The sequence below is a fragment of the Apaloderma vittatum genome, unplaced genomic scaffold, assembly GCF_000703405.1.
Source record: "Apaloderma vittatum isolate BGI_N311 unplaced genomic scaffold, ASM70340v1 scaffold15159, whole genome shotgun sequence".
Lineage (NCBI taxonomy): Eukaryota > Metazoa > Chordata > Aves > Trogoniformes > Trogonidae > Apaloderma > Apaloderma vittatum.
The window spans coordinates 18,483-29,457 of NW_009733719.1; the positions used below are offsets into that span (position 1 = coordinate 18,483).

Here is a 10,975-nt window from a genome sequence, read left to right on the forward strand (position 1 = left end):
TGCATTAAAGAACTTAATAATACCGAAGATGTACATAACTCTGTCTGTGCATGCATGCAAGTGTGCCTTACATATATATAAGAATGGGTGAATTACAACGTATATATAAAAATGGAGTCATTCTATCATTAGCAAAAGTTAACGTGTAGCATGCAACGTTAGCCACAGATCTCTAATTATTAAAATAATGTATATACAATGGAGGAATTCTGATCAGCTTCTGTCCAATCTCAAGAGTTGCCACAACTGAAAGGAGTTTTTTTTCACCTGAAGCAACTCCTTTGTAAAATTTCCTGGAAGACTAACAAAGAATATTTATTCTGAGAAGGTTATTTCCACAGTAAAAGGCTGCAATTCCATTTATATAATAAAATACATCAAAGTTCATTACAGCCTCTGCAATGACAACCCGAGGTACTGACTGTCATGGCTTTTTTTCAGCCTGAATGAAAATTCTGATTACTGCAATCCGCTGTAGAAAGAGAATGACAATCATAGGCCTCCAGCAACAACACGGGAGGATAATCTATTGTTTGCTGTTGTCTCCCAGGCTGTAATGACTCATATCTTTACACCAAATTGAAGAATGATGCTCACTCCAATTATACAAAACAATCTCACAAACACTGCTACTAGATCCTAATTGCGAAGTAAAACACTTAGGTCAAGACTTGTTTTCCCAACTAATTACCCTTTACAGAAAGAATGCAACAGTGCACACAAAGAGAAGATACTCATCAGTGCTGGGTTTATCTTAAGTTAAAGCAGTGCAATTGATGGTACAATCCTCATTCTGAAAATTGCAATGTCGGTCATTTTCATTTTTTAAAGGAGGAACTGAGGGGAAAACACACTTTTGTTTTAATACACCTAAGTCCCTTTGATCCAACCTCTCCTATCCAGGTACTAACTTAAAATTGCCTAATTAATTCATAAGAATGAAAAAAAAAATCTTTAAGAGCTGAAGAGAGTATTGCTAAGCAAAGATTAGTTCAATTTAAGTAACTTAATTTGAATTTAAGTTTAAGTAACTTAGTCTATAATTAATTATTTCCACACACTGTTTCCCTTCACAGTCATTTTTATCTGTAAAACTGAACAAAATACCCTTGGTGCCATTTAGATTGCAATTATAGCAACACAATTTTTATCATAGAAATTATATATCCTGTTAATTGAACCACAGTCTTTAACTAACAATGTTGTCTTCTCCAAGAAGTGTTCAAAGAACACTGAATGCCACAGATTTCATATGAAGATTAAGTTAAACCATGACATTCAGGCAATGGAAGAGAGTAGCATTCTCCCAATTTCATTTTACTGCAAACTACAGGGCTTAATGTAAAACCTGCCTGACTGTAGGGTGCTGCTCTCCTAGACTTTGCGGAGCAGAATGTGGATGCCCACAAGTGTTTGGTGGAGGAAAATACCAGGGGTATCCTCCACCAGGTTAGGAGGCCAGAGTACTAACTGGGAGCTGCCAGGTAAGAGGTGGTGCTGTGCATTTAAGGAGTATTTAAGAGTTCCCTAGAGGATTTTCATTGGGTTGGTGCTTTGGGAGGCAAAGTAAGGAGAGGCTTGAGCACAGTTAGCTTGGAGGGAGAGACTACTGAGGTTGGCGGGTACTTTGCTTATAGCGTATCATGCTAACAACAGCCTTCAGAGGTGGACCCGCAAGCACCTCATGAAGTTCAACTAAGCCAAGTGCAAGGTCCTGCACAATTAAGGCAATCCTAAGCACAAACACAGGGTGAGTGAGGAGTGGACTGGGAGCAGCCCTGCGGAGAAGGACTTAGGAGTGTTGGTTGACAAGAAGCTTAACATGACTCAGCAATGCACTCACAGCCCAGAAGGCCAATAGCATCCCCGGCTGCAGGACAAGGGACGGGATTCTTTCCCTCTATTCCTCTCTGATGAGATCCCCCTGCAGTACTGTGTCCAGCTTTGGGTCCCCCAGCATAAGAAGGACACGGACCTGTTGGATTGAGTCCACAGGTGGGTGACAAAGATCACCAGAGGGCTGGAGTACATCCCTTGTGAGAATAGGATGACAAAGTTGGGACTCTTTAACCTGGAGAAAAGAAGGTTGCCCAGAGTAGTTGTGGGGGTTGAAACTAGAAGATCTTTAAGGTCCCTTCCAACCCAAATCATTCTATGTTAATCCTTCTCAGGAGAGATCTAAGGAAAAGCCGCTTGATATTACTGCTGAAGACCACAGAAGATTGCTAACTAAGAGAAGGAAAGAATTTCAAGGAAGAGCTGAGGCAACTCACCACATTACTCTCCATTGCTTTTGCACTGTCACAAGATATTGATATCTTTGTGGGTGATTGGATCTTTGCAAAAGAAACCATAACTGTGATTTGTTTTTTCCTTTCTTTGAAGCTCTGCCCACAAATCCGTCATCTTAAAGATGAACATGGCCAAAGCCTGACTTCTCACTCCTTCTGGGACAGACTGATGATATAGACAATGTACAATGCCATATAATTACAGAAATATGTAAAAATTCAGAAAGATGGACAAAATTAATACTGGGAGCAAAAAAATTAAACACAACTCTTCCAATTCAAATTTGGCCCAAACCATGCAGTCCATGCAGTACAGAGAGCAAATCCCATGAGTTTGAAACAGAACGCTGGAAAACGCCATATAAACAACAGATATCTCAAAGTTTAGTAGCTCAATTGCATGCCTTAAATGTATTATGGTTACAATAAATTATAGTCAATATAAATGTCTATATTACAATTTAGTAAGAAATTAGGCTAATCAGAATTAGGACACGTGAGCAAATACCGTTCCTCAAAATCCCTGGTAAGCCAAACTAGTTCAAATCTAGTAAAGCAAAAAAAAAAAAAATCACTTTTTTAATATTATTTTTTGCTATTTTAAAAGAAAAGATAAAAAAACAGACTTATTTAGGAAACAGTCTCATTTATGAAGAAAAGGCCATCTTTCTTCTGAAAATGTATACGAACAAAATTTTAAATACTTTCAGTATCATTGTCAAGAAACTATCACACTGTGAATGGAAGTGTTTTGATACAGGCACATAAAATGAAGTAGATTAAATACTGTAATTCTAGTCTAATCTATTTCTGAGCTGTAAAAATTGTTACCAGTTCTCTTCTGTGTATGCAGAAAAACAGAGCTTACGCTCTAACTCTGAGGTTTTCAATCTAAACCCCAAAACTCAATTATGACCCAAATTCTTGAGCAGAAAGCTCAAGATTTAACTCTCTCTATAATCAGTTCTTATTACTTCTGACCAATTTAATTACAAAATATTTTGCGCAGCTGTTAAACACTCATCAGATGTATCCTCTTACTTAATCCTTTATAGGGAGTTAGAAATCTCTTACCATAACTACACTGTAGTCAGTGCAATTATTTTAATTTATATGATGCTCTAGACTATAATATTACTAATGAACAAGACATATTCTTGCAACAGTAATTAATGAATCTTCTGGAGATTAAAGCATTTTGTAAGCAGCTTTCAAAATTGGCTTTTATGACTATGTCGTGCAAAATCTGTTTCCTCTCAAAGAGGATAATTCAATAATAGTGGTATTTTTTTGACCTTTTGAAGAAGCAGAAAAGCACAGACTGTCAAACCAACTCCACAACACACATCAAACCCTGCTTTTCAATAAACGCATTATTATTTTTCTTCCAGCTATACTTACTGCAATGCATCTTACTTTACTCACACTTTAGTTGGTTCTGGAGTCAGAGGATCAGCTTTGTTAGTGGGATTACATCAGGGAACTCAGACAGGTCATTGAATGCATGAGTCTGACCTACTGAAAAACAATAGCTATTTTCTATTTACTTTTCTCAAAGTCTTTGAAAACCTATGGTGGGTGAGTGAAAGAGCTCGATCCTACAGCAACCAGAAGGTCTGTTCTTCCTAACAACACTAAAGGACATTTCCCTCTATTCCAGGCAGGTTGGTCTTAAAGGGAGATGAGAACAACAAAAACTGCTGCCCTTTGGGACTACATTTTAGCATCTTCACTCTAGTAGGTGTGGACTGTGGGAAAAAGCATCTTACCATCACTGTTGACGCAGACGACAACAGGAACCTGGGTACCAGGGCCACAGGTCTTCTCGTTGTCAGGGACGCACTCCTCCAGCCCCACAATTCTCCAGTCGTAGCAGGATGGCTCTTCACAGGGGATGGCTTCCAGCAGGTGAGGGCAGTTTCCTGTGCCTCCCGTAGGCTCGTTAGTGATGCGCCGTTTCCTTAGTTTAAAGCCTGAAACGTCCATGAAAACACGTCTTAACGGATCTTGACTAGATTGCTTGGTTGCCATTTCTCAAATGCGTTATTTCTTTTCTTCTCTATCTTCCAACAGCGAAGCTTATAAATAACTCCCTCCACCCCAAACATAAAATAATAATAAAATTTAAAAAGACTAAATTGCCTTAAAAGGCAAGGCATGGTAATGAACCTATGAAGCCAGACGAAGCAATTTTTTTGCAATTAACATCACAATATTCCCTTCCAAGCACTTACAAATTTCCCTAGGACTGCCTAAGCCCATTTTGGATTGGAGAAACTGATGGGCCTTTATACAGCGTGTCATCTGCCAGCTCAACGGCAGTCTCTAAGAGCAACCCTCTCTCTCACTTTCAGTATGCCCTGTTGAAAAAGCCAGACTAAATCAATAGACAGAACAATCTAACCCAACTAAATGGATTTAGGATATATTTTCTCCTGTAATAATTTTCTATAGTTTCTGACATATCTAACCAGAATGCTTTAACTTTGGTAACTGTTTCTTTCCATATCTCTTCACAGACTTTTTTGTTTTATCTCAATACTCAGGTAGGTTAGTAATACACAGGGTTTTTTTATAAAATATTACATATGACTCTACCAAAACATAGACTAAACAGGTGAGTTTTCAAACACATACGTGCAAGAATTGATTTGTTGTTTGAAGATGTGCTCTAGAGAATCGAAACGCTCCCTAACATAAAGGGCTACCTCCCTGCCTTTCCTTCCTTGCCTGTCCTTTATGAAGAGTTTATAGTCATGCTCAGAGGCATCAGATATATCCTTCTCAGTACAAAATTTAGTATGCTTGCATACTCAGAGGTGTCTAGTGACTAGGAATATGAAATAACCACCATTAAAAGGCTTCGCTGAATTTTTACATACCCTTCTTGGCCTGAGGGTCGTCACAGCTTTCATAGGTGCACGGTCCCCAGGCTGACCACGCCGAGGTCTCACACTCTGTAGGACAAGGGATATGGCACAGCTGGGAGGTGCTGGGAAGAGGTCCTGTACACAGTCTGCGGTCCACTGGCCTCGAGGCTGTCAAAACAAAGGCAAGATGTTTCTCACGTGTTTCACTGGTCACAATGCTCAGCTCTAAGTGGATAGAACCGTCCTTCATTCAGAAAGGCTGCTATCTCACCATGTTAATCTGATGAAGTGATGGAAAAATGCCTGTCTTGGAAAAATGAAAGAGAAGTCAGTTTACTCACTGCATGAACAGAGCCAAATCCGATTACGCGGAGTCAGGAAGACTGTAGATATTGCAGCACCCTCTCGGACTCAGTTCTTTCATTTAGCGGATAGATTATGTTGCTACAATAGTTGTTCACATTGAGCTCTATGTAAATCAATGTCCTGCTGTCTTACTGAGTAAGTCTTCACTTAAGAAACTGAGTAAAAAGCTGTATAAATCCCTTTGCTCCTATATGATACTAAAACTTCATAAGCCTCGTTAATTAATATTTAGAAGATTATTTTTAAGCTATAACCTATGACAAAATTTTGCTTTTGCTTTTACTCTAAAGACCTGCAAGTGCACACTCAGCAATGAGATTTGTGCAGCAGCAGCTTCAGTTCAGGAAAGGCTTTGGTTTATAAATATATATATAGTTGGCATATAAGATAAATATATATGCTTAATATATTTAAAATAATTAAAACTCTGCAGAAGACAATTGATTTCCTTATTAAAGCATTTTTAATCTATAGACACATATGTGCAGGTAGATTCTTTTCTTCTGTAAGAATCAGTAAGCCCTGGAAAAGGCCAGAATCACCCTGCTTCTTTCATACTTTACTCTTTTGAATTCCCGGGTTACACAAATAATAAGACAACTCTATAAGGTGCCAGAGTAAGGCATAGAACTCTAAAACAAAATGTATGATTTTATTACAGGAAGATATTACACTGAGCAGAGAATATCTGCTAGAAGGCAAAGTGAAGTCTGCCACGTTCATTCACTTTGGTTGATTGAAGGAATATGCAATTCCTTAACTTAAAACTCCCTTATCCTACACCCTCAGCATTTTTTCACGGGAAAGTTACCTCATTAATTTTCTGCCATCACTACAAATAATGTCTATTGATGGAAAGAGCTCTCTGATGAAACATATTCTGCAATAAATTCAGAATATGACAGAATACCCTTCTGAAAGATGAATTTGATAATACTATGTTAAAGATCAGATTGTTAAAGTAGTACATATGTGTGTGTCTTTCTCTTCAGACTTGTAAGCAGATGATCTTCCCAGTTGCAGAAAAAGCATTCAATTCTCACTTTTTAAGGGGTAAAGGGAATGAAAAAACATGGCCCTATTGCGGTTTCGCATGTTGCCTCTTTTGGCATAGTTTTACACTACGTTGCTCCACATAGTAAAAGCATGAAGATGGCAGACAGTCATTCAACATTACTGTCTCCGGCTGACTGATTCCTTAACACAAAATAATACAAGAACTAATATTCCAACATTTGCATAATGTTATGTGGGAATTAAATTTTATAGCGGAACACTGAATTTTACAATAAGTTTGACATGTGCACTTAACGGGCACGATAATCAACATAATATGCATATCTTGTGTAGAACATTGATATAAATAAACATAATTTGCCTGTAATTGAATTTGTATTGAATAGTTTCTAATAAAACAAGAAAAACAGTAAGTAATTGCCAAGCGTACTTTTTTTAACCTTGATTTAATCGGGGAATCGCCCAAGTGAGACAGCTGAAATTAAGGGTCAATTACACCCCTGAGACACAGCCTTGCTTCAGGGAACAGAGAAAGTGTTCTGAGGAATGCTGTGCTGCAGCAGGATAAAACATTTGCCATCACACTAATTCATGGGATGTTACTCGGAAAAATAACAAAGATCTTTCATGAGGAAGCCTTAAATAGCAGATTTTTATATCACAGGTGGTCCATATCTCAACCAGATGAGTCTGCCAATAGAAGGTACTCCTGAGCTACTGTTGCAATTCATGTGGCTTCAAGCTAAGTTTGTGATGGTCCTGAAATTCTAAAATATGAGAAATTGTGACTGCGTTTGGCTTTAAAGGGTGACTTAAGTAATAGGAACACTATTTCAATTTTTTTGACCTATCTGTCCAGTAAGAATTCTAAGCCTTGTCAGCAAACATTGTTAAATGAGCTTATCATAAAGACACCTACTGAAAATATCTGCCTTTTCTATCCCTTGTTAGAGTACAGGAGGAGAAAGAAGTGCTTTGGAGACAGGTAAGTGTTATCAGTAAATCTCTCAGTATGCCAGAATGTTTTTGTAATGCTGCTCTCAGAACATAACTGATGTACAAGTGTACAGATCTGTTATATACTGCTTTTAAAACGAAAGAATTCAACAGCGGGTCAGACAAGTTATATTCCAGATTATTAAAAAATGTTTTCATCATCGAACACTCAGGGTGTATTTCACCCAGGATTGCTCATAACTCTTTCCCTGAGATGACAGTAAAAAAAGAAAACTTAGCTTGCCTGGGTATCTTATGGACATCTTACTCTCAGTAATTTAAACGGATTTCTTTCAGCATCAAGAAAGTATAAATGAACCCAGCATTTGCTGCTTATTGTTCAGCAAAGATGCTTTGAAAGAAGATGACACTGGATGCAGAAATTTACAGTTCAAAACCTTGTCTTATCTCTGTTCTTTCATATTCTCTTGCGGCAGCAATAAAGATTGTTCTTCAGTCCTTGGCAGTGGTGCTGAATGCTGATTAAACCATGTGCAATACTACAAGCTCTGTGTGGAATTTGAACGATTTTTTGTCCAACCATGGTGAGAAAAGTGAATCTATTTTTTGATAATACCTCCTTCTCCTTCGATCTAATCGAATCTAAAATATTAGACTCGTTTTTGAATGAATTTCAGGTTTGAGGTAGTGACTTAAAGCCTAAAAGAGGTTAAATCACCCCGTCCTCAAATTGTCTACAATATTAGGAAGTTTTAGTTGAATACATTTTATAATTTCTCCCTGAATGACTGAATTCTAAAAAGAACTGAAAACTGTTCTTAAGTATTTGCTACATTTATCGAGTTCTCAAACTTCCAATTCTTCTCCAGGAACCCTAGACAGACTAGTGCCCAGGAACAACCAGGCTGGCACAGAGGGAGAATTTGTGTGCAGCTGCATCAGCGTAACCACACACAACTTTGTATTCCTCCTTCTGGTTGCACAGCAAACAACAGAAGACCATTTCTCCAACTAAAGTGCTCTCACTCTAAAAAAGCAAGAAAAACCTGAGCCCAAAACACATTACGACCAACAACTTAAGAGCACATATTCTTCCACCCTTTTCTACAAAGCTGAATGCTGTCATCAAAAGAAAGTAGATAATTCAGGACCCAATCCTCTGAAAAACTGCACAACTCCATGCACGTAAACAGTTCCTCTGTGTTTGAACAGAGCAACGAGCGTGTGTTTGCAGATGCAGAATAAAATTGTGGAACTCTTCCTCCCATGCACATTCTACATCAAGGGTTTTAAAGGTACTTGGAAAAAGATGACACAACCTACCTGATAGGCTTAGAGTGAGAGGAACTTCATGACTAAACTAGTTAAATAGGTAAATGTAGATGAAATTTAAAGTCATAGAATCATAGAATATTGGGGGTTGGAAGGGACCTCTGGAGATCACCCAGTGTAACCCTCTGCCAGAGCAGGGTCACCCAGGGCAGCCACACAGGAACGCGTCCAGGCGGGTTGGAAAGTCTCCAGAGCAGGAGACTCCACACCTTCTCTGGGCAGCCTGGGCCAGGGCTCCGGCACCCGCACAGCCAAGAACTTTCTCCTCATGTTGAGGTGGAACTTCCCATGTTCTAACTTAAACCCATTATTGCTTTTCTATTGCTGGGCACCACTGAGAAGAGATTGTCTCCTTTCCCTCGACACCCACCCCTCAGGTATTTCTATACGTTAATATGGTCCTCTCTCAGACTTCTTTTTTCAAGACTAAACAGCCCCAGTTCTCTCAGTCTCTTCATAGGAGAGCTGTTCAAGTCTCTTCATCATCCTCCTACCTCTCCCTTGGACTCTCTCCGGTAGGTCCCTGTCTCTCCTGAATTGGGGAGCCCAAAACTGGACACAGTATTCCAGGTGTGGTCTCACCAGGGCAGAGCAGAGGGGCAGGAGAACCTCCCTAGCCCTGCTGGACACACTTTTCTTAATGCACCCCAGGATTCCATTGGCCCTCTTGGCCACAAGGGCATGTTGCTGTCCCAGGGACAACTCACTGTCCACTGGGACTCCAAGGTCTTTCTCCATGGGGCTGCTTTCCAGCAGGACGACCCCTAATCTGTGCTGGTGCCTGGTGTTATTCCTCCCCAGATGCAGGACTCTACACTTGTCCTTGTTGAACTTCAAGAGTGGCAGAATGACAGAGGGCTACAGGAATCTTGATTGTCAGCTGCCCAATACTCCCTCATTTCCTCAAGTCTAACTTTATGAATTCTGATAGGAGATAATACAGACCTGAAATGCCATGAGGGATTCTTGTTTAGCAAATTATTAAAAGCTCAAATTCACACCAGAGCCCTAGTATGGTGCTTTCAATCTACACAGGGGGCTGAAAATAGCAGTGGGGATGAACGTAATGAACCAATTCCCAGCGCTCAGAATCAAGGGGAAAGTCAGCCACTTGCTAAAATGGTTCAGGAGCAGAGTATCTACAGCGTCGCTGGCTCATGAACCTCAGGAGTCTGAGTTTAGGCCCCAACTGATCCGAAATTTTCTGAGAACTCACAAATCCGTGAAACTATTTCAGAGCTTTGTAAAACACGTTCATTTCAAACATACAGCCAACGTAGTTCCCCCAGAGGGGATGTTGCCTCCTTTGCAGGCTTTTGACTGAAAGGCCTGGTCGGAGGCCTTACTTTACCTACCTGTTATTTCAAAAGTGATCGATAGCAGAGGTGCAGCACTAGCCTTCGACTTGCTCTGTGACTGACTTTCTGAAATAACAGGGAAACGCCACCGTGAGTATATGAGAATGGAGGTCTTCAAATCAGCCTTACCAAGACAGCATTTGCTACAACCAACAGCAAACTACACTGAAATGACGGCGTTTCCCAACAGCTACAATTGGTAGGTGTCTCCCCATCCTGCAGTTACTCACACTTTCCAAACGGCATTGTTTTTTAGAGGCACCAATTTGCCTGTTCCTGGGAGGGCCCACGCCAAATCCAAGAGGAGAGAGGAGAGAAAGAGGGAGGGGGAGTGGAGAAACAGCTCTTCTGAAAATCCGTCTCCTAATACGGAAACACCCCGGAGCTCCTTTTTAAACTAAAACCCACTTCACCCCTAGCCCGAGCTCTTGAAAAATTGTTCTCATGTTTATGCATCCAAAGACTAGTTACATTTTAATCAGCTTTCGGGGGCCTGCAGAGATTACCTCCTGATGGGCTCTGCATATTCCTGTCACAGGCTGATAAGGGCAGATTTCACACCCGCCTAAGCCGGCGAGACTTCACAGCCTACCAAAATCCTAATCATCATTCTGAACAGTAAGCTGCCACTGATTTCATTGTTACAGCTCCTTAGCTGGGAGGTTTTACTCCTTCAGTCTAAGGCAGGGGCATCTCAACTTTGTTCAGCAGAGGCGACTGACTAAAAGCCCTTGGGTAGGAGTTGATTTGCATTAAACGAAGAGGCTTGAAAGCTTCTTCTGTA

At 40.1% G+C, this 10,975-nt stretch overlaps 1 protein-coding gene across 1 annotated transcript in view; it reads right to left on the reverse strand.

Moving 5' to 3' along the window:
- Positions 1 to 10,975, reverse strand: part of LOC104278909 (thrombospondin type-1 domain-containing protein 7A-like) — a gene marked incomplete at its 3' end in the record, with an annotated part of 31,598 nt that overhangs the window by 17,398 nt on the left and 3,225 nt on the right. Inside the window, exons 3-5 of the mRNA XM_009876027.1 lie at positions 10,189 to 10,257; positions 5,174 to 5,329; positions 4,061 to 4,264 (exon numbers count right to left, since the gene is read on the reverse strand). Coding sequence (XP_009874329.1) covers positions 4,061 to 4,264; positions 5,174 to 5,329; positions 10,189 to 10,257 — 429 coding nt within the window. The remainder of the gene's footprint in view (positions 1 to 4,060; positions 4,265 to 5,173; positions 5,330 to 10,188; positions 10,258 to 10,975) is intronic.